The 25,426-nt window shown below is 35.3% G+C and overlaps 1 protein-coding gene across 1 annotated transcript in view; it reads right to left on the reverse strand.

Annotated features, from left to right (window-relative positions):
- The window catches only part of LOC145680676 (uncharacterized), a 79,000-nt gene that overhangs the window by 39,345 nt on the left and 14,229 nt on the right, over positions 1 to 25,426 (reverse strand). The window contains exon 2 of the mRNA XM_081751539.1: positions 13,017 to 13,163. Coding sequence (XP_081607665.1) covers positions 13,017 to 13,163 — 147 coding nt within the window. The remainder of the gene's footprint in view (positions 1 to 13,016; positions 13,164 to 25,426) is intronic.

Genomic DNA, 25,426 nt, shown 5'->3' on the forward strand with positions numbered 1-25,426 from the left:
GATATATAATCCTTCCTTTTAGCTAACAATACTTTTTAAAATACTTTTTGCTTCTTTTAACCACTATAAAATTAACCTTTTATATGGTTTGAAATTACTTTCTTTGATTCGGAGTGGGGGTTCGTTATAGAGCTTCGCAGCTCTGTAATATGTTTGATAATACTCATTGCTTTAATTTCAAAATTTTTGTTTGTCACATTTCTGGTTATATACGTATGTTTTATTACGTCCCATTTGTTACTATCCTTTTTAACATATATTAATATCTTCTGCAAATATAATTTTGAAAGTGTTAACACCGAAAATTGGTCATAGAGTCTATCTAGCCTATTTTCAAGTCCCTTTTTGGATCAAAAGATCCAATATATTTCAAGCAAAAATTTTCTTTTAGGCCTTACATCTCGAGAACTCTATATAGTGTAGCCAAACCAAAACTATCATTTAACTCAGTATGATGTGCTTATTTCGAAAAAATACCAAAACTTGATTTAGGGACCATTCAAAAATTTTGTGGCCTCTGATCCAAAAAATTCAATATATTTAATTGAATCAAACATTTTCTTGTACGTCCCATATTTTGAGAACTACATATAGTGCAGCCAAACCAAAACTAACAATTTACTCAGTATGATGTGCTTATTAAGTAAAAAAAAATAAAAAGAATATGAAAACTCGATTTAGGAGCCGTTCAAAAATGTTGTGGCACCTGATACAAAAAATTCAATATATTTCATTGAATCAAACATTTTCTTTTACGCCTTATATCTGGAGAACTACATGTAGTGTAGCCAAACCATAACTAACAGTTTACTCACAATGGCGTGCTTATTCCGCAAAAATATGAAAACTTGATCTAGGGACCATGCAAAAATTTTGTGGCCCCTGATACAAAAAATTAAATATATACCTGTTTTGTTCAGCATTTATCTAGATAAATACTAACTGATGATTATCAAACCATTGTTTCACTTCCTTCATTTCTGCTTGTTTTCTTGAATACATCTGTCCATGTTTTACCAGTAAATATAAGAGAGGTGTCATCAGTAAATGATTGTATAGGCCCGTCCATTTTTAAATTACACAAATCATTTATATAAATTAAAAATAATATTGGATCTAATACAGTTCCTTGTGGGACTCCTTGTTTTACATATGAATAATATCTTTGAAAACTACCTATTTGATCGGCCTGTTTTGCCTTTCAAATAACTGCTAAAGCAAGATAGCGATATACCCCTTATCCCATATCTTTCTAGTTTATTTGAGAGAATTTCGTGTGATATTGTGTCGAATACTTTAGCTAGGTCTAGGAAAACTGCAATTACTTTTTCAGCTTTATCAACATTTTTACAAACAATCTCTGTTAAATTGTACACCGTATCTGATGTACTTTTACCTTTTTGAAATCCATATTGATTTGAAGAAAATTTACTTTGTTCAAGAAAATTAACTAATCTTCTCTTTATACATTTTTCTAACATTTTAGCACCGTTACTGAGGATTGATATAAGTCTATAGTTATTAGGATCACCCTTTGAGCCTATTTTATATATAGGCTTTATTACAGCAGTCTTAAAATCATCAAGAAATACACCTGTTTCTAAATTTAGGTTAAAGATATACTGCAAAGGTTTTAATATATTTAATTTCGTATGTTTCAATACACTTGCTGATAATCCATCTATACGAGATGATGTTTTTGGTGATAATTCATTTATGAAGCGTTTAATTTCCTGTTCAGTGATTGGAGTGAAAAATATAGTTTACTACTTTAGTTTGGGAATTCAAATTCAAATTTATTTTATCATCAATCTCTTTGTAAACTTTTTTTTTTTTTTTTTTTTTTTTTGCCAACACTGCCCATTAAAACTTTCAACTATTAACTTTGGATCACGTGCATACGTTACTAGACCATTTTTAGTGTTTTGTTCATTTATTTCTACATATTTTTGTCATTTTTATGTATAATATCTGTTATTAGCTTCCATAATTTACTATCATTGATATAATATAATTTGTTTTCTATAGTAGTCATTTTTAACTTCTGTTATTAATTGTGTAAGTTTATTTCTATACCTTCTGTAATATTCCTTAAATTCTAAATTGTTTTGGTTTTTTATTACTAAACGATTTAATCTATCTCTTTCTCTTATAGAGTTGACTAATCCTTTTATTATCCATGATTTTATTTTCAGATATTTACTACTTACTTTTCATTTATATTGTTAATACGTGAATTACTTATACAATTTTTCATCATTTGGATGAAATTCCAAGTGGCACTATTAACACTATTACTCTGTATTACCTGATTCCATTTACATTTTTTCAATTCATCATTTAATAAAGTGTAATATATAATTGTTGTTGCATATGATATTTTTCCCTCTTTTGCATTGTAATGAGAACATTTATACTAGTGAGAAACTGATCAGTTATACTTGTTTGCAGCAAGCTGATGTGGCATTCAGTGAACTTTGGTGCTTTAAAAAAAATATGATCTATACAAGTCTTACTCTTACTCTGTCTTACAAGTCAACTTTCACAGACTGTTTACAATTTTAATAGACATCCTACAGAAGATGAGTCAAGAATTATAGCAGAAGTTAACGAAGTTAAGCAGAAGTCAGCTTAAGTTTGACAACCCAAATGCCTTTACTGTGTTTCAAGTTGCATAATTGACAGGTACTCTTCCTAGTTAAATAAATATAAGGACAAAAACAGCGCATGGACAAAAATTGCGCATGCAAATACAGCGTAGACAACTATCATAGATGAACATTTTGCACTAGGCTCGCTTGCACTCGAGCACACTTCTTTCAACTAGGCTCGCGATCACTGACCTCAATTGGGCTCGCACTCACTCGAGCTTGCACACACTTCCCTCAACCGGGCTCGAGCTCGCGATCACTTCTCTCAACTGGGCTCGCGATCACTTCCCCAAACTGGACTCGTTCTCATACGGGCTCGCACTCAATTCTCTCGAGTGGGCTCGCGTTTACTCGGACTCGCGCTCACTTCTCTCAACTGAGCTCACACTCACTTGGGCTCGCGCTCACTTCTCTTAACTGAGCTCGCACTCACTTGGGCTCGCGCTCACTTCCCTCAACCGGACTCGAGGTCGCAATCACTTCTCTCAACTAGACTCGCGATCATTTCCCCAAATTGGGCATGCGATCACAGGGGCTCGCGCTCAATTCCCTCGAATGGGCTTGCGCTCACTAATTCTAAGTGGGCTCGTGTTTACTCGAACTCGCTTTTACTTCTCTCGACTAAGCTCGCGCTCACGCGGGCTCGCAATCACTTCCCCAAACTGGGTTCGGGCTCGCGCTCAATTATTGAGCCCGAGCCCGAGAGTTTGGACATCTATGACAAAAACAGCGCATGCATGGCCCGCAATGCATATTCTTTCCCAAAGCAAACGTTGTACAAATCTTGATATCTCAATAAATAGTATTGCGTTTATACTTTTTATATTGTGTTCTCTTTATAGATCAAGTCATCGGTTCGGTTTTGTATACACATAGCGTATTGGTATATAACCTTTCCCTTCATATCTATTCCATCTATTAAAACGAAACTTGGTACACTCATTTTTTAACCTCTGTAGTATTTTTTAAGATACATTTGGATTGTGTCCTATTATCTGGGGCCACTCCAGAGGGGACCAAATTTGATGGGAGGTGTTTTTGGAGGGAATTTTTTCCAATTTCCCGTTTTGAAATACATTATGGGCACCAATACATAGCACCTCTAGAGAACTTGTTTCATGCTGAAGAGAATGAACTATAAAGCACGACTTTCCAATGAACAGTGTTGATGCAATAACTTTTTCACTGCAAGTCTACATTTTTAAAAAAAATCCTAACAGGATTAATAGGCTCCAGGGACTTATTCCATTGTCCATGGCACCTAACTTTTAGTGCATGAGCATATTTTTGTTATGTTTATCGAATGGGCTAGGTTTGATTCGGACTAACAAGTAACACTTCCCAAGTGTAACACTCCGATTTTGATAAAAATTTGACAAGTAGATACTACACACGAAATAAACGAATACGTGCTTTTTTATTTTCTGCAGAAAAACGGTTTCAGGGGGCAAAAGCTCCACCAAATGTTTTGGAAGTAGACGCCCGAAAGGCGAAAACAAGTGGACCGAAGTGAACGAAATTGTGCACAGATATTGTAGAAGTAAATTGAAAGAATACGTGTTTCGTATTTTCCTGGAAGAAACGGTTGAGTGGGGCATGTACCCCTCCAAACCTTTAATCACGGAATATCGAAAATTCTAATAACAGTTATGTCAGAAATGCCTAAAGGACATGAATAATTGGAACAAAACTTTGTGTAGGGACAATAAGCAAAAGACAAACGAATACGAGTTTTTTATTTTCTGAGGAAAAACTGTTTTAGGGGCAAAAGCTGCACACAAAATTTTGAAATTTGATGCCCAAAGGCAAAAAGAAGTGGACTGAAGTGAACAAAATTGTGCACAGATGTTGTAGACGTAAAATGAGGAATACGTGTTTCGTATTTTCCTGGATAAAACGGTTGAGTGGTTCACGTACCTCTCCAAACCTTTGATCACGATATATCAAAAGTGCTAATAACAGTATGTCAAAAATGCCTAAAGGACATGAAAAATTGGGACAAAACTTTGTGTAGGGACTATAAGCAAAAGTTAAACGAATACGAGTTTTTTTATTTTCTGCGGAGAAACGGTTTTAGGGGCAAAAGCCGCAACCAAAATTTTGAAACTTAACGTCCGAAAGGCAAGAAGAAGTGGACCGAAGTAAATGAAATTGTGCACAGACATTGTAGAAGTAAGATGAGGGAATGCGTGTTTTGTATTTTCTGAAAAGAAAAAAAAAAAAACTGTTCGGTGGACCGAGGAGTTGGGTGGCACAAGGATTGCACCGAACCGAACGAAATTGTGTATGTAAAATAAGCCTTTCGTGTTTTACAAGTGTCTCCATCCGATTTCTTCAAATTTGGCAGATCAACAGTAAGCACAAACAGTATAGCGTACTTTATAGTATTTCAGGAGGCCCCCTTAACCCTTACAATGTTTTGCCGCATAAACAAAAACACGTGTCCATTTATTTCCTCCTTGCTGTTTATGTGTCAAATTTGAATCAAATCGGATAGGGACATTCGAGAAAGACGAAAGGCCTTATTTTACATATATAATATCTACACACAATTTCATTTGCTTCGGTCCACTCCTTCCTGCAATATTACGGTAATATTTACTCTTTTCGGAGGGGACCTTGGTCCCAACACTGCTTTTTCCGCACAAAATAAAACACGTAACGTTTGTTTTGCAAATTGTTCCTATACGAAGTTTCGTTGCAATTCTCCACATCCTTTAGAAACTTCTGACGTATACTTATTTGCACTTTTGATATTTTGTAATCAACGGTTTGGAAGGTCTGTGGCCTACCCAACTTTTTTTTTATTTTTTATTTTTTTATTTTTTAATTAATACGAAACATATAGTCCCTCATTTTACGTCTACAATACCTGTATACAGTTTCATTCACTTTGGTTAACTTATTGCCTTTCGGTAGTCAACTTTCAAAATTTTGGGCGGGGGCTTTTGCATCCTAAAACCGTTTTTCCTCAGAAAATGAAAACGACGTATTCGTTTATTTTTGCATATTGTCACTACACAATGTTTCGTTGCAATTCTTCATGCCCTTTAGGCACTTCTGGTATATTATTATCATTTTAGATATTTCATGATCAAAGGTTTGGAGGGGTCCGTACCCCACTCAACCGTTTCTTCCAGAAAAATACGAAACACATGTTCCCTCACTCTACGTCTACAATATCTGTGCACAATTTCATTCACTTTGGTCCACTTCTTTTTGCCTTTGGAACATCAAATTCCAAAATTTTTGTGGGGGCTTTTGCCCCATAAAACCGTTTTTCCACAAAGAATTAAAAAAAAACACGTATTCGTTTGTTTTATTTGTAGTATCTACCTGCCAAATATTATCAAAATCGCAGTGTTACAATTGAGACGTGTTACTTGTTAATATAGTCCTGACTGGCAGAAATCAGCAGTAAGATGAAGTCTATAATAAAGGCTGAAATACTGCAAGTCAGCGCGATCCAGCCAAGAGTCGGGTTCAGCGCAAGAGCTAGTGTACTTTGCTAGATTAGTGTCACAACTAGTGCCTTAATGTTTGCTTTGGGAAAGGATGTGCATTGCGTGCCATGCATGCGCTGCTTTTGTCATAGGTATCCAAAACTAGCGAGCACGACGCTCGTGAGCTCGGCACACGCGCTCAGCCGTGCTCCGGCTGAATAATTGAGCACGAGCCTGAGTGAGCCCGAGTCTCAATGAAATAAGTAAGCGCGAGTTCGACTGAGCTTGAGCCCAGTTGAGAGAAATGAATTCGAGACCGAATGAGCGCGAGCTCAGTTGTGAGAAATGATCGCAAGCCTCAGTGAGAGCAAGTTCAGTTGAGAGAAGTGAGCGCGAGTCCTAGAGAACGCGACCCCATTTAGGATTAGTAAGAGCGAGCCCTTTTGAGAGAATTGAGTGCGATTCCACTCGAGAGAATTGAGTGCGAGCTCGTGTGAGCGCGAGCCCAGATTGGGGAAGTGATCGCGAGCTCAGTTGAGAGAAGTGAACGTGAGCCCGAGTGAGCTCGAGCGCGACCGAGCTTAGTGTTCATCTATAGTCCATGGCAAAATGTCCATGGACTGTTTTCGCTCACGCAGTATTTGCATTCGCTGTTTGCCGCGTGGTATTTGTATGCGCTTTTTTTGTCCTTGCACTGTTTTGTCTCCCCTCGCCCCAAACACAATCTTACCAGGGCATGCAATGTAACACTGAGTACAGTTGATCGCACTATCACGATAAATTTGGACCTGAGGATACATCACAAGGTAAAGGGTCTGAAGCTAGCACCCAGAAATGTTTAGAAGTAATTCACATACGCACGACAGCATATAAACAGTATCTTGCAAGTTAAAAAAAGGCAATGGGTTGTCTTTCTCTCAATAAATATTGGTTCTACCTCGATGACACCATATCCTTAAAGCAACACTTTACGCCGCCCAGGTAACGCGAAGGGCCGCTCCAAGTTCGTCTAGGAATGTTAAGAAAAGTTTTCAAAGGGTTTCGTGGTAGTGGGAGGTTTTGTACGCTCGTGGGTAGATATCAATCCATCGTAGACATTATAAGATCAAATGAAGAAGATTTTACCTTTTTTTGTTACGCTCTCATAAGGACTCTATATTATCAAAGCTAGCGTATCTATCATCACAAATCTTATATTTTAGTTTCATTTTCTTCTGTAAGAATAAGTTTTGCAAAAGGATGATTTCGAATAAAACACCTAGTTTTTAGAAATAAATTATAGAAACAACTTTTAGATTTCTGGAGCAAAGGCATTCTTCATTTTATCTTAGAAACCAGAAGCTAACAAGAATGAAGGATGCTAAGTTACTGCTATCCACGTACGGACCATAGAGACTAATATACATTTTAAAGCTTAGTAAAATATGCATTAAACTCAAGAGTTAGTACCACTGTAGGCTACACATCGTTCTTTTTGCACTTTTAGAAGGATATTAGGCTCTCGTACTATCATCTTTTAAACGAAGAAAGCGAAAGACACAGATGAGAAACAATTTGGTAAAAAATAAGTGTCATGTGGCCAGATCAGTTTTGAAAGAGCACTGAACAGCGCCAATATAAAAACTCGGAATACTGTGAGTATTCAAGAAAAAAATCAACACGACCTTGAGAACGTGTACTAACATTTGACGTGTACCTTGCACATGAAATACTCTTGCATGATTAAAAATACAATTAAATTTTACAAATTTCTGATTTTTAAATACATTCAAAATTATTCAAAATACGGATAAGGTTCTCATAAATAATGTACTGTTAAAAGAAATTTCTTGACGAATTCCATGACTACATGAAATTCTTGTGAAATCTGTTTTCTTATCCTCTACAGTCAGTCAATTTTTGCTTACCAATTTGACAATCTCTCTTCAATATGTTTATTTTTTATTATTCAATTTTCTTATTTTTATTTATTTCATTATTTTTTGTATTGGTTTTGCTTTCGCTTTTCATATACATTTTGTCTTTTCTTTTCGTTTTTTAAAAAGACTCTCCAATTGTCTACAAGAAGATTACATATCTCTACATAAAATAGTACAAATATCACCAAAACTTTCACACAGAAAAATTAAAACAATAAGGTTCTCTATCGGGTGAAATGTCAGTGTGATAAAGTGTCTATAGGTCAAACAAAAAGGAACATTTTACTAGAATAACTGAGCATGTTCGTATCTCGAAATCAGCAACAGTTATTCGGTCTAGCAACGGATCTTAGAGATTATAATAATCATATCGTGAAATTATGTTTAACTGAAAAAGCAAAAACAGCAACGGAACGAAAAATTAAAAAATCATATTATATTCACAAAGAAAGGCCCTCACTTAACCTGGATACAGGAGAAATAAATATCATTTGGAGTAATCTTTTCACTACATACTTTCACCATTTGGAAAGCGAGAACAGAAGACAGTGAACAGCAGTGTACAATGTCAGTGAGTGTCTATTCCCGTATGTGTTTTAATGTTTGACAGAAATTTGTTTTTATACATATCTTAACCTTTTGACCATTTTTTTTTTTTTTTTTTTTTTACTCTTCCTTCATGTTTTTTATCCTTTTTGGAGTCTACCACAGGCTGAACAAGGAAGTAGCATCTTCCGAAAGCGCTACCTGTTGTATATATAAGAAAATTCTGCTAAATATTTTTTTGTGGTGAGTAGTAGCGTTTTTGCTTTTTATCACTGTGATATGAAACCAATAGTTTAAAAAAAATAAAACTATTAAACTATAATTAAAAAGAAGATTAATATAAAATCATAACCAAACACTGACTTCTGGACGGCAGGAAGCCCTTTTCTTCTTAACCTTATTAAATTCGGTATCAATGGTAGCTTCTTTTCATCACTTTCCCATTTCAGATGTATCCTCAGTTGCTCAAAGTATCTCAGTAGTGTATCCAACATTTTCTTTTCAGTCTTCTTTTTTTATTGTGCTCAATTCTTCCTTGTGCTGATGCAAGAGCTCTTTGTAGCCTCTCTGAAGTCTTTCACGTAAAGTACCATCCTTCTGGTGATTTTCATTGTTCAATACCTCCTGCCTCTCGTATCTGATTATAAATATGTCTTTGTGTTACAACAGTATTTTCACGCATATTTTACATAAGGGTGATTTTATTGTCGGAAAACCGTCCTTCGATTGTTGTATTTCCATGCGAGAACGACTATCATCTATAAATATTTGTATTCTTCAGTGTCAGCAAAACATTTGTTGTAAGCAGCGTCAAGCCGTAATCTATTAAAATCCTGAAAGATGGTGAAAGAGATGTATCCTTTCCCAGAGTTTTCAGAAAGCACATCATCTACGATGTCAGACGTATGATGCTCATTTAAAAGAAGAAATAACCTCTTTTGACCTACATAGAGTGAATGTTGAATTACCTGAAGATAGCGAAGACAGATCTTTAACTGCTCTGTACTATAAAGGACTTTTCCGTTGAAGTATGGCAATCATAGAAGATGGGACTCAGCAGCTGTCATGAAAATTCCAGCTTCATTTGATCCCTGGTCTCTGTTCCTAGTTGTGCGAAAAAACATCTGGCAGCAAATTCAATATCGATATTTTTGCTGGCATTAATCCAAAGACGAACGGAGCCACTGGTCTTCAAATCCGAAAGGGTTGTCATTCAATGGTTACCGTCTTATAGAAAGCCAGTTTGCACATTATAAATGGGTCGCTTGCTGCTTTCTTCAAGGTTTAAGTAGGTCTCATGTTTGGCAGCTTTCGTTGTTGTAGAAATTGAATAACATAATCCGAAATTTCCAATCCCCCTTTCTAAAACCAGGATTTCTCAACCTGGGGGTCGCGACGATAAGCGGAAGAGATAAATATAATTAGACTCTAATGCCGGAAGATATTTTGAATTTTGTTCTGATATGCATATTTTTATTTTTATACATACTGTTATGAACAAAAGTCTACTAAACATTTTCAACAGGTGCAGAGTTGTTTAAAATCAATTTAAATGAAAAAGGTACGATATGAAACTAATGAGAACTGCACATTGAAAGATCAGAAAAATACAAATGCAAACAAAACCTGCATATTGAAATACAATTAAAATTGAAAGTAAATGAGATACCTAAGCATGGTGTGATTTCACTAGTGCGGCAATGTCTTATTTCAATCTTCGTGACGCACATTATCAAATCTTCAAAATACTCAATAACTTTTTTAACAACTATCCAAGTTCTTTTAACCAAAAATAGAAATCATTTTTTTTTTTTTAAATATCATATAACCCAAAATTAAGGGAGTTGTAAAGTTTTAAAACTTTCAAACGTCCTCCATTTTGAAACAGTATGACGGATCGGATTCGATATTTGTAATACGAATGAACTGATGGAATTTAGTTTTAATCCATTCGCTTTTAGGGAAGTTACTGTATCCACTATATACAAGAAATGGATTCTACTATTATAGAAATAGATAGATATCGTGAGATGTCCACAATAGGTATATTAAAATTCCCACACAACTTTATTACAAATCAGAAATTATAAGAGGGTCGCTGGCAAGAGGATGTGATAAAATTGTGCTCGTGATAGGAATTAGGCTGAGAACCAATGCTGTAAACAATTGGCGTTTTCCAACCAGCACGGACACCATAGAACTTGACAGCAAATTTTGTGCATTCTGTGATCTCAGTAAACTTTTCTTGATGATCTGAAGAATCACTAAATAATTAGTGCAAGTGATGTAGTAGATTACACATTTCCAGTACACTGACTCATTTCACCATCAATTATTCATAATGGCATTACGTGCAAAGAATTTTGAAGTTACTCTGTTATTTTTAAGTATTCTCCATTTACCAAAACAAATACGTCCAACGAAACTTTTAAATTTTCTCCTGATTTTCCAGTTTGTAGGAACCCTTCATATGTAAGATTTATTCAGGATCTTATAACCTTGTATAAAACACTAAATAATAAAATACACTGCGCTCATTTTTCAAAAGATTAAATGTACCAATGAATTCCAATATGGGTACTTCCTATAGTAAGGTTCAACGCTTCAGATCATCAAGTCATTTTATATGTTGAAAAATATAATATAAAAACACAACTGGATACATGTTTTCAAGTTGAATATTTTACTTTATATTATTTTTACTAATATTGTTGTATTGATTGTATTTAACATCAATATATATAAATAGACACGCCAATAATGAGTTAAACAGAACCTACATGTAATTAAATACAACCTACACTAAGTACATCTTAACTGGATGCTGACATCTAACCACAAGACCCTGACAAAGTTTCATAACTATGCGAAATATTAACTTTTTTTTTTTCTTTTGCAGTAGGTTCACTTTATAATAATCAGGAACCAACATGTACTTTTTTTTAAATCTACTTACATGAAAAAAATCTAACCCCATTGTTCTTGCATGCAATTAACTAAATTATGCCATAACAAAGCTAAAAATCTGTTGACTTACGGAAGGATTCATAACCTTGCATTCAACAACCTGAAAGATATAAGTAATGGCTACTAAGAGTAAGATTCATATAGAAGCAAGGACACACGCATGGATGGATGCACGAACACAAGTGCCGAAAGTCACAAATAAGATTATTTGACTCCCAATGATCGTCTGGAGCCATCAGTGCTAATGTTGGGTAGACTAAATGTGAGAAGTTTTATTCGTTGGGTTCGAGTTTAGCATCCCCTTAAGAATCGAGGCTATATGAGACGTGGACCTGTAGCTCAGGGTGGGATTCGAAGCACATCAGCTTTTACCGGAAATCGATTCCGGGACTCCTGCGCCGAAGAGGAGTACGCTAATGATACAGCCATAGAGATTTTATTGGTACTCGATCACCTACTATTCGGAGAAGCCACAACGTAATCTTGCCAGAAAGAGAAGTTAGTAAATGGGATAAATCTATTCTATTCTGAATTACACAGAATCCTTACATCCACACTTATATAAATATTTCTTTCCAACTTCTTTGTGTTTAGGAAAGCTAGGTCTTATCCTCTTGACGCATTTATTATCCTGTTTTAATGAATTAAATGTTTAAGAGCTACTTGAGTTATTTGAACAATTCCTTACTTTACCTTTTATTTATTTTTATTCCATTTTTGGATCAAAAGATCCAATATATTTCAGGCAAAAATATTGTTGTAGGCCTTATTTCTGGAGAATTACATATAGGGTAGCCAAACCCAAACTATCACTTAACTCATTATGATGTGCTTATTCCGTGAAAAATATGAAAACTCGATTTTGGGGCCGTTCAAAAATTCTGTGGTCCCTGATCCAAAAAAATCCAATATATTTAATTCAATTAAAAATTTTCTTGTACACCTTATATATTTGGAGAACTACATATAGTGTAGCCAATCCCAAACTATCACCTAACTCAGTACGATGTGCTTATTCCGTAAAAAATACGAAAACTCGATTTAGGGGCCGTTCAAAAAATTTAGTGCTCCCTGATCCCAAAACTAATTATATTGGCCAAGATCACAATCTTTTGATCCACTTTTGGGATCATTCCTAAATTCTTGTATTTTTATCTGTTCGTTTATCTTATTTCCTTTCATTACATTAGGCTCTAAGCTTCACTCCACAGAACGATTACGAGCGGAATGAACACAATTCAAAACCTTAGAATATTAATGAACTACAGTAAATTAAAGCCCATGGCCCTATGGCTCACGAAAGGCTATGGCTGGTTTCAGAAGGCTAATGTGTTGTTGGTAATCAATACTTAACGCTGTTATTTCTGGCTTTGTAGATCGGAGTTAGTCTTCTCGTAAATCAAAGAACTTCCAATTACCTCATTATGATAAGAACGAATATTTTTATCAGAAACAACCGGAATACAGAAGGAAAAAGTTTATTTTCTTACCTGAGTTTTCGAAGATTCTTTAACTGAGATTAAATTAAGTAAGAACTTTTCTGACTTGTGACATGTGTCTCGGAACTGAAGAAGAACATGAAGTTTTTGTGTACATGGCATGCAGATATAATTTGGTAAATGATCATCTTGGGATATCTGCAAGTAAAAAGATTCAATTAAATTACTACAGTAGTACGAGAAACAGGAATTAAGCTAGTTTAAAAATAACTCACAAAGAGTGAAAAAGTGATTTGACTGGACCGGGACTCGAACCCGGAATCTCCGGCAATATCGTGCAGATGCGTTAACCACTATGCCACCCAGTCCGCTCCCCAGAACAGCCAAACACACTCTCACTCTTATAGTCGGTGCTTTCCACTCAGACGATATTGCTTTTACTACAGCCTAGCTGCTGTGCTTGGACAATCCAGTGTCCATATACAGAGGATTTGGTTTGTAAAAATAAGTTTAAATCGGTTGTTTCCTCCTTTTAATAATATAGTTTAAAAATACTTTTCTAGTAAATCCAGCAGTTCTATCCAATGTAAATACAACGTATCCACCCAATAGTTTTATTCAATATTACTAGCACTTGTATCCATGGCAGGTACTGCATAAACCTAGAAGTAGTTCTTAAATTATATTTTGTATAGGACGTAGATACAGTAGACTAAAAGCGTGTTTATGCCATACAATTTCAATTTTTGGTACCTTATTGCTGAGACTTTCCAAACTTATCGCTAGGGAAGGGTTAGGATTATGTAAGGACTTGGTTGGTAACTAATGTTAGGGTTACGTGTGCACTTGGTAGGTAATTAATGATACATTATAAGCTATAGTATTTTACACTTAAATGTAATTTTGTGCTACCTTTTACTATCCTTTTGTATTCCTACAGTTATAGTACCCTCATTTTAATGAACCAGAAATATAACAGAAAATATTAAATGAACAATCGCGTTCTTTTATCTTTTAATTGTTGGGTCTCCTATATTAATCATCTACGAGAGAGCTTCTGGTGTTTGTCGATAAGAAAAGTTAACAAAACAAACGTTTATTGAAGGTGACACAGGTAGATGATGTCAGCCATGTCATCACCTTACATAAACAGTGAGAATAGCTATAGGAATGTTGCTGTAAGTTGTAATTTTGCAATTTCCTCGGATGTCAATCAAATTATAGCATAAACTATGTGATACAAAGTTTACTTCCAATTTTATTTTGTGATTTTCTCCTCATCTTATTATTTGTTCTCATCAACCTTTGAATTGCTCTCATATCAGATTACATTTATTTTTACCTAATTAATTACGAGTGATGTTTTGTTAATCTTGGATAAAGAAAGTTGATAGACTTCTACCAAGTGGCGGATAGGGGAATGGCTACTACATAGCCAGGGTGAACGAAAACGAGCACTGCTACTTTGCGTCTAGTGAAGGGATCCAACAAGGCTAAGGTTAGACAACTTGACTCTCCAGGTTGTGGATTAGTTGTGAGATTAATTCTTACCGTGGACTGAGTTGCGAAGCCAAACCAGAAGATTCGGACAATGGACAGAGATATAGGAGAATGAACACGGCAATGTAGAAGGGTAAAGAGAAAGGATATAATGATGGCTTTCCAAAAGTACTGGAGAGGTTTGAGGAATAATCTTCGGGTCTCATCCTAAACGAAGCATCCTCGTGGGGTAAGGAGTCAACCTCTACCACGGCCAACGGTCTCCTCGGAGGGCGGATGAACGGATAGAGGTCTGGACATCATCTTGTCCTTAGGAGGAGAAACTGCCCTAAAAGGTGCATGAACCACAAGATCGTTAACGGCATGAGATATGGAAAGGAAATGGGAATACTACCATTTATTTTAATCCCAGGAGGAACGAAAGAGGAGAATAAATAGAATGATGTATTTTCCTGAGGTAAAATAATTTCCTGTTCGGATCTACGGATGGGAACTACTCCGGAAAGAATCATCAAACCAGAAAATAATAATAATAGTTTTCATTCCAGTATAGGAACCTGAAACGTACGAGCTTTACGATGTGCGGGTAAACTTGAAAATTTAAAAGTGGAAATGGATAAATGTAAAGTGGACATAGTGGGTTAGAGAGGTATTAGTCTTTCTCTACGTAGTCACCGTGCCTAGCAACACAATTTTGACAACGGTTCTTCACTTTCCGTAAGCCCTTTTAGTACAAGTCTGCAATTTGGTTTTGAAGACACATTTCAATCTCAGAAATTGTCAGAAAAGGGCGATAGATTCCGGAAACTAAACAATATTCTATTCGGGTGGCGTTAAGGCCAAGAATGTTGTCCAACAGCAATGAGGAACGAAATAGCAAAAAGTGTAACCAAAGTGGAATGCTGGTGACCGCTTGATGTTTGTAAAGCAATGTGCAAAACCAGTGGATATTGTGATAATACAAGTGTATACGCCAACAAAAGAAATTATAATGACAATGAAGTAGAAGTAATGTATGACGAGGTTAGTGACATTTTCCATCAGATGGGAAAAGGTACGAGGAGCTATCAAAAAGTTCGTGCAATCACCTAGAAGAAATCTACTCTGGAGAACTCTGAAACCATGATGGTGTTAGTCCTCTACGTAGTCACTGTGCCTAGCGACACAATTTAGCCAGTGGTTCTTCACTTTACATAAGCCCGTTTAGTACAAGTCTACAATTTGGCTTTGAAACCACAGTTCAATCTCAGAAATGATGTCATCACTACTGTCAAAATGGCGTCCTGTGAGTGGAGGCTTTATTTCTGGCAAGAGAAAGAAGTCGCTTGATGCTAAAGAAGGAGAAATATGTCATATGTTAATTCCACTGCCTTCATCATGGATGCATTGCCTGTCAACAACAGCATCTTTTTTGACCAATCTACGACGTTTCTTCTTCAGTTCCTCTCGTAGCTTAGTCAGGAGATGGAAATAATAGGTCCTAGTAATAGTCTGCCCCTGTGGTAGGTAATCTGTCATGATGACTCCTTCCATAAAACGGAAAGCATCACCTTGGCGGCAGACTTCTGCCTTTTGGGTGTGGGGGAGGAGGGGATGTTTCCATTGTTTGCTCATTTCCTTTGTTTCAGGCTCATAAAGATAAACCCAACTTTCATCCATTGTCAATAGATTGCTGAAAAAGTGCTCTTTATCCACCTCACAGCGATGCAACATTTCTCTTGCAGCGTCCTCGCGATTTATCTTCTGGAAAGTTGTGAGCAGTCGCTGAACCCACTGTCCTGACACTTTCTGAAGTTGCAACTGTTGTAAATTATATTCCGGGCAGACTCATAACTAATACCTATTGCATACGTAACATTTCCAATGGTTACCCTCCTGTCTTCCATCATGATCTCAACTTCCTCAGTCAAGGCATCTTCATCAGTGAAAGATGGTCTTCCAGATCTTGAAGCGTCCGCAATGGACGTGCGTCCAGTTTGGAATTGCTGTTTCCACTTGGATATCTCCTCATAGGATGGGTTTCCATTCCCATAGACTTCTTTCATCCCTTTGTGGACCTGATTTGTTGATTTTTCCTGAAGATGGAGGGATTTAATAACGCTCCATGCCTCAAGCTTGACAATCATCGCATCTTCAGTGATTTACATGCAAAAAGAGAAAGAACATACAAAGACCTAACTATAAAATGCATGTTTGAGAGTGTTCGTAGTTCGTCATTTTCTAGATAATTGTACGAACTTTTTCATCCACCCTCGTACGGCCAACGCCATAGTAATAAGGGATTTCAATATCGTAGTGGGAGAAGGAGCTGCCAATAAGGTGGTGGGACCATTTGGACTAGGTAGAAGAAACGCATTGAGCCGAATGCTGATCAACTTCTGTCGGCAATATGATATGGTAGTGACGAATACGGGGTTTAAGAAAAAGCAAGCTGTACACATGGGAAAGTCCGAGAGATACGAAACGCTACCAAATCGTTTACATTCTCACCAAGCAACGTTTTAGCGTACGAGATGGTAAGACGCTAACGGGAGCGGACATTGATTCGAACCAAAATCTCCTAGTGACGGAAGTGTAAACCTCGTTAAAATCAATCAAGAAAAATGGAAAGATATATCGGAAATGGGACTTAGAGCGACTAAGAAATAAGGACAATGATGTGAAAGAAGAGATTGAAGAAAAATTTGTGCAATTGGCGATATGGCAGGCAGTGCAGAAAATAGTTGGGGAATAGTTAAACAGATTTTAGTAAACACACTCCATAACAACATTGGCAGAATGAAAAGAGCAATGAGAAACCCATGCGTAACTGAAGCAATGTTTAAGAAGATGCAGGAACACAGAAGGCCGAAAACCACAGATATCAAGAATACAGAAGGCTAAATAATGAATCTAGAAGAGACACAGGAAAACCATTACAAGTTACACTGGAGTTGGTATCATTGAGAAAACCCACTTCTTTTCACTGCCCTTGCTTATGCTTATACGTAACGTCACTGACACACCTGCTCCATTTGGAGGCATCCCCGCACAGGCTTATCAGCTTTACTCTATTTTGATTCGATTAGATAGCATCCGTTTTTTTTTTTTATTTTATTTTATTTTTTTTAGTGAATACCTAGAACCAGGGTTGGCAAAAACCATGGTTTTTATTAAAAAAACCAAAAAAACCCGGTTTTTTTGGTTTAAACCGGGTTTTTTTGGTTTAAACCAGGTTTTTATGGTTTAAATGATTTGCTCTATATATTCATATCATATATGGACAGAAATAAGTTTGTTTCGCCTTGATGTTATTATGCAACAACCGGGTTATGCTGGAAGGGGTCACATAAGCTTAAAGCGGAATAAAAACCGCTTCTCGAGTTACATCCGAGAGAAATTGTCCTCCATTTGAACTCAGAACCAGGACTAATTGGCCACAAATGCGATACCTCTGACGACTCACTCACGAAGGAATCCTGATAAAAAAAAAAAAAAAAAAAAAAATACGTTGTATTGATCTTTACATGCTTCTTAATATAACTGTCAAGAGTCATTTCGGAAGAACAAAAAGATAAACAGTTGCACAAGTGAAACCATTGTTCAGAATTACATATGGACAATTTCAAAGTACTACGGAGTACTGAAGAACTAATTTAGTTCAAGTTAGTTAACAACGACTTTTATTGGTCCAAATTAAAGAAATACACCGACTTAATCTGCATATCAATAAGAAAAGTGAATAAAGATACGAATTATTTGAGTCCACTTTGACTCAAACTCATTTATACATAAATAGATACCAAAGATACTTATTTCACTAAATGCCTCTCGTGGGGTCTGTATGACCCCCCCCCACACACACACACAAAAAGTACGGCATTTTCTATGTATTTTATCAATAGTAAACATTGAAACGAAACAATATTTAGAATTTTTCTTCGATTGCAATTACATAACAATAATAACAACTATAAAAAAATCACAAAATAAACATTTATAAACTTGTAAAAAAAAGTTGCTTTTGTAGTATAATCTTTTTGAGTAATGAATGGGCAATTTAGGTCTGAATATAATACGAATAATATACGGGAGTGAAACGTGATAACCCACAAATGTGTGTTCATCAAGATTTTACAAACACTTACACTTTTACGAACATTTTTTTGTTCTTTGGTTTAAACCAGTTGGTTTTTTTGAAAAAACCAGCTGGTTTAAACCTTGGTTTAAACCATGGTTTAAACCACCTTGGTTTAAACCAGCCAACCCTGCCTAGAATATGTTTGTTTCTTGGAATGGGGTTCTAAGACTTAGTCCAGATGCTGTATTTATACGCAAATCGTAAAAGAATTGTAATTTTTCAGCAATTACTGCTGGTAATCTTGAATTTTAACCATGCTGAGTGAGTTAAGGTCTTGTTGCTCAACGCAAATCTTTCGGAGAACAATAAAAAGAGAGTTAGTGGAAGATTCATAATTTTCCACCCATTACAGCTGCTTCGAGTAGTGTGCGCAAACTTGATCCTTCGCTGGATTAACAGAAAACTCGTGATTTAAGAGGGTCTGGACTAGGGATGTACTGACATATCGGCGTCTTTTGGGAGTATCGGTATCGCAAATGGACACTGATATTTACCGATACATTTTCCGAATTATCTTCAATTTCTTTGATATTAACAGTGACACTTATATTACATCAATTTCTTTTAGGTTAAAAGTTGATCTAAATTATTATCAATTGTACAATCGATTTTTAATGCATGTGTACGCCTTTGATTTGCACTACTCGTACTTAACTGATACTTTTAGTCCCTCCATACCAAAATAGTGGTGAAGAAAAGCCAAACGTCCTCAGTCAGGATAGCAAACCCAAGAAATGAAAATCAACCTATCGTGGTGAAAACAACATGCAAATAGTTTTCCTTTACTTACACAACTTGTAAAGAAATATTTCAATGCTCCCCCATCATCAGTTGAAATGGAACGTCTCTGTAGTATTACTGGACATATATACAATAATTTAAGAGGTAGAATGAAACCTGAATCAGTTGAAACAATTATGCTTCTTCATTGTGATTTGCGTTTACTGAATTTCTACTACTAGAGAATAGAGTTACTGTAACAACTGATGTCGCAAATTACTAAATTGTATTCAAATATTTCGAAACTACTATAAACTGAATGGAACTTTTGAAATAGACTTTTTAGTTTGTATTTTTATTAACTTTTTTTTTTTTTAAAAAAAAAAAAAAAAAGATTAGACTATAGAATTTTCTTCTTATTATTATTTTTGTGTTACTTTTTCAAAGTCACACAATTAAGTGGCTTGTAACACTTTGAATTTACAAAAAATCAGGGTTGGCTAGATTTTCAAAAGAACCAACTGGTTTAAACCAAAAAACGAAAAATGTTCGTAAAAGTGTGTGTTCGGAAAATCTTGATGAACACGCATTTGTGGCTTATCACGTTTTACTCCCGTATATTATTCGTATTATATTCAGACCTAAATTCCCCATTCATTACTCAAAAAGATTATACTACAAAAGCAACATTTTTTTTATACGTTTATGAATGTTTCTTTTGTGATTTTTTTATAGTTTATTATAATTGTTATGCAATTGCAATCAAAGAAAAATTCTAAATATTGTTTCGTTATAATAATGTTTACTATTGATAAAATACATCGAAATGCCATTTTCTTTTTTTTTTTTTTTGGGGGGGGGGGGGTCATACAAACTTCTCCAGAGGCATTTATTGAAATCAGAAGTATCTTTGGCTCTGACCCATTTATACATAAACAGATGCCAAAGTGGACTCATATAATTCATATCTTTATTCACTTTTCTTACAGATATGCAAATTAAATCGCTGTATTTGTTTAACTTGGAATAATAAAAGTCGTAATGACCTAATTTGGAGTAAATTAGTTCTTCTGTACTCTGTAGTATTTTGAAATTGATCATATGTAATTCTGTGTAATGGCTTCACTTGTGCAACTGTTTACCTTTTTGTCCTTCTGAAATGATTCTTGACAATTAGATGAAAAAGTATGTTAAGGTCAGTACAATGTATTTTTATCAGGAGTCCTTCGTGAGTGAGTCGGCAAACGTATCGCATTTGTGGCCAATTAGTTGCGGTTTCGAGTTCAAATAGAGGATAATTTCTCTCAGATGTAAGCCGAGAAGCTGTTTGGATTCCGCTTTAAGCTTATGTGACCCCTTCCAGCATAAGACTGTTGTTGCATAATAACACCAAGGCGAAGCAAACTTATTTCTGTCCATATGTGATATAAATACATAGTGCAATTATTTAAACAAACAAACAAACAAAAAAAAGCAAAAAAACGGGTTTTTTTGGTTTTTTCAATAAAAACCATGGTCTTTGCCAACCCTGCAAAAAAAAATATAATTTTACAATTACATTAACTTTAGAATTGGAAGGAAGGTTTTCATCAGGCTTTTCGTATGTCATTTTTTTAAATGATATAGTTTTTATGCGAGGCGGATGTGTTACAGATTTCCTCGATGTGATGAATAATCCTTTGGTAAACTCTATGAATTCCGGAAAGCGAACTGGAGGTTAAGAACTAGTTTATAACAATGCATATAACTGCTGAAAATATCTTGTAGAAAATTCTCACTGGTTAAAAACAATTAGTTCTAAAGTTAATAAATAGTTCTAGCGTTTTCGACTTCGCTTAATAACCCTCTAATTTGTTTCTGGTATACAGAGCAACACCTGGTCCAGCAAGCATAATCTTGTAAACAATAAAAATTTGTAACAATAGTGTAAGTTTGCATTATATAATAGAAACTAGTAAATACAATGTAACTATCAAAGTACATTGGGTGATATCAATAAAATGGAGAAGTTACTCATTACGCCCAATTTTGAAGTAGTTACTCGCATTGGTATCAATAAAAAGAGAACTGAGCACTAGTCGTCTCAGCTGACCTCGAAAAAGCCCCGCCCTTTTTAAGTAACCACACCTCTATTCTCGAGCCAAGTAACTACTACGCGTTTGATATCAATAAAATTGAAAGACTCTTCTGTGATACTAGTAACTTCTCCGAATTTGTGGAGCAAGCTAAATAGGTGACTTCGTGCGAAATATGGCAGAGTATATGATTGTTTTGCTATGTAGAAAAATTTATAAATTGCAGAGAAATGTTGCAAATGGAGATTACAAAAAACATAGGTTCATGAAAGAAAATGTAGAGTAGTTAGCACAACATTCTTTAGGAGAATCAACAGAAATTTGGGGTGATGCACTACGTACTGATGAAAAGATGCGGGTTTTCTTGCTTTACGTGAGTGTTCCGGGATTCCAGGTCTGAATGTCAGGGGATTCTGTTGTGGCTCAAAGTACTGTGTCTATGACTACTACAAGTGTAATGGATGCGATTATTGCGAAATCTGAAAATTGATTGTTTCCGGAGGTGTATAATATTCAAACAGCAAAGGCAGAGTGGCAAGAACAATATACATTTCCGGGTGCTATCGGAGCACTTGACTATAAACACGTGGCAATAAAGAAACGTAGTATTTTGGAGACGAATACGCTAATAGGAAGAGCTCCTTCGTGGCTAAGCGGATAGCGTACATGCCTTTGGCATGAGACCCGCGTTCGATTCCCGGCGGGAGCTCATATGGTTCGGATTCCAAGTTAATCAGTGGGTCCCGTCTCATACAGCCTCGCTACTGAAAAAGACATTAAAACGTAACAACCTGTTTACCGGTTGTTTACATTCTTGTTATTTGGCCCCGTATGGTACTACTGAACCCATTATATTGTTTTGTTATTAGTGTTATGTAAAGGTTTATATTCGTTCTAATGCTAATTCGTTCTAGTTGTTAGTAAAGAAATGGCACAGAAGAAATAAAGGTACTCAATTTTGATATGAGATACGCACGCAAACACACACCAAGAAATTTAACCTGAAAATTCGAACACTTCTTCAGAACCAGTTAATATAGATTTATTTCAAGTCACACCAATAGCTTCATTACTACGAGCTTAATATAAATAATACTAAATTTTTGGTTTAAAAATTACCTGATATACCACAATCGACGTCGTTTAGGTGTATTGTGCTGTTTACTTTGATCTTCTTCTGTCAAGATCATGGCGATCTTTCTGGCTATTCTCGCAAGAGGGCATTCGCATCGCTATGCAGAAAGCTAATTCTCATAATGGCGCATAGCTAAATGTTGTAAGAGATAGGTTGCCCGGGTGATAGGTCAACAAGGACCTGGTCTGTGTAGGTGAGTTTAAAATTTTCATTATATATAAATTTTCCGTGATTAGAAAATTGAATTTAATCAATAAATTAGCTATTTAGGAGGCTAAGTGCCGGTACTGCTATACAATTGCTATAAAAACTATTTCAATTATAGTTAAGTATTTAATATTAAAAACACGTTTATTAAGGTCTGGTGACGTGAACGAAATGACGCAGTTAATCATCATGTTCTAGTGTATGTAGAAGGTGGCCTGGGTCAGAGCTCCTATAAATTTGGAAATTTCATAACCAAAACATTATTTCGGATGCAAACCTTGTCAAAAGTGTTAATTCGGCTAACTTAAGTTATTATTTGAAGAAAAGAACCGAGGAACCTGACTGAAAAATTAATTATTAACCTTGTTTGGCCGAAGGCCACCGAGTGTCACCTCCGCCATTGCGAGGAGTATAAAGTAATGGACCAGGAGGTGTAATAGTCGGAAGTTATTTCTTTCATCCACAAGAACTGCTTTCTAAACCTTGAATAGTGTGTGGAACTGGTGACTGGAAGAAGTATCCTTCGATGTGTAAAGTTGCAGGTGGGAAGTTTATAGCCTTTTCCTGCAGAAATACGGATGGTAGGAGCCCGTCTGTGTTCCGGAGAACTGATAATACCAAAATTTTTCTTTTTCAACTCTAGGCCATATAATAATTTACCAAATGGAAGTCTGCATGATTAACATGGGTAACTAAACGTGACTGTGTTACGCGTCCCTATAACTTATCATATTTTATCCACTCATAAAGTATGTTACAAGTATACGTGATTAATTTATTAAATTTGATGTGCTTGACAAGTGCTCTTGAAAGAAAAATTGTCTGTAAACGTTATGGTGAAATTTTACTATGGGCGCACCTCTTGATATTAATGTGCCTTTAATGTTCTCCTGTAAGATATTTTGATTGTTTAAGTTAGGTAGGATTTTACTTTAAGCGTACTTCTAAATTATGTCTCAAGTTAGGTTAGATTTAACTTTGAACGTGTGTCCCATAATATACCGTGTTTTGATTGTTTAGGATAGGAAATTTACTTTGATCGTGCCTCTAAAGTCCAATGTACCTTTTAGTATTGTCTTGTGAAATATTTTTGTTTGTGTAGGTGAGGGAAACTTTACTTTGAACGCACCTCTAAATATTTTATCTGTGAATGTTATGGTCAAATTTTACTTTGAGCGAACCTCTAGATATCAATGTGCCTTTCATATATTACTTCGGAATATATTTTGATTGCTTAGGTTAGGGTTTTGATTTCAATATTGCTTCATAATATATTTTGTCTGTAAATGCTATGGAAAATTTTACTTTGAGAGTGCCTCTACATGTCAATGTGCCCTTAATATTGTAATTAATTATGGTCACTCAATTTGTCGTTCTTGAACAAAATGTAATTCGTTATGTGTATCCATCGCTCTCGAGAATTAATGACAATGTGAAGTTAAAATGATAGTAATTTCGATAATGACGTTCTAGTTTTTTTTCTAAGATATGTAAACCCTGTCGTAGAAAACTAGACGTAGTTTTTTTTTTTTTTTATCATAATCCATTTGTAAATATTTCATCTCACATTAACAGTAGGTTTTTTTCCTTTCGTAGTAGATGTGTTATGTGCTGATACATAAGCTAAAATAGAGTAATATATGCTACTTACTTACCTTAAGTTGTAATGAAAATGTAGTAGCAATAACACAGGCTTATGTTGTCGCTTTATTTATGAACGTCCCATTTAGTAATAAGAATAATAATATTCTGGTAAATGAACAAGTAGAGAGGATGGACCACTAGTTCCTGAGTGATCGTGAATTGAACATGTATCAATGAAGATATTAAAATTTGAGAGTCTAGACAATGTTTTATGCTAGATTAATGTAACAACAGAATTCCATAAATGTCTTTGACATACTGCGATGTAGGCAAATATTTAATAACAATCATTTTTTTTTCTTTTCTTTGATACTTGTTATGATGATGTAATTGTTTAACGATTGGCACGAATAAAATAGTCACGAAAATTTGACTTTATAATTTCAAATACTGTTCGTAAACTTAAGCTTATACAATTCTAACTATTCGTTTTCCTTATCAATGTACAATTTAAGTTCAACAACGCTGATTTTTCTTTTCACTCTTGGTTGGCCACTAAACAAGAATTTGAAATCTTCCGATAAATTCGTTGCGCGTGTGAATTGATTCTGTTGGGTTAGATTAGCCCTAGTGGATAATAACTTCATTTTTTTTAAATATAAACGTATCATATATTTCATCGTTAGAAAATCTAAAGCTAATACAACCTGATTTTTTTTTTCTTTTGTACAATACCCCAAAATAAGAGTGATATAAAACTCAAAATCAACTCAACTCAACGCTGATAGGAAGGGTGTATACATGAGAATGTATATTTTTTTATGCCAAGGTGAAAGGGGACACGTATGGTGTGGAAAACGCAATCAGATGGACGTGCTTTACGACGTGACTGGCTGGACTATTTAAAAAAGGAAACAAAGGGACCAAGTGTCTGATTTCGTTCTTAAAGCCAAACAATCTTGGACAAAACGTGATATGCACTTGTCGTGCTAATCTTGATATTGCTGGATTCCAATCAACATCCATCAGTTCCAAGAGGTTCGTTCCCGTGGTTTCAGTATTACTTTCTTGTTTCCCGTTTTCTTCATCTTTTTCATTTTTTTTTTATTTTTTAATTTTA

Source organism: Thermobia domestica, chromosome 3 (assembly GCF_964235325.1).
Source record: "Thermobia domestica chromosome 3, izTheDome1.hap1.1, whole genome shotgun sequence".
Lineage (NCBI taxonomy): Eukaryota > Metazoa > Arthropoda > Insecta > Zygentoma > Lepismatidae > Thermobia > Thermobia domestica.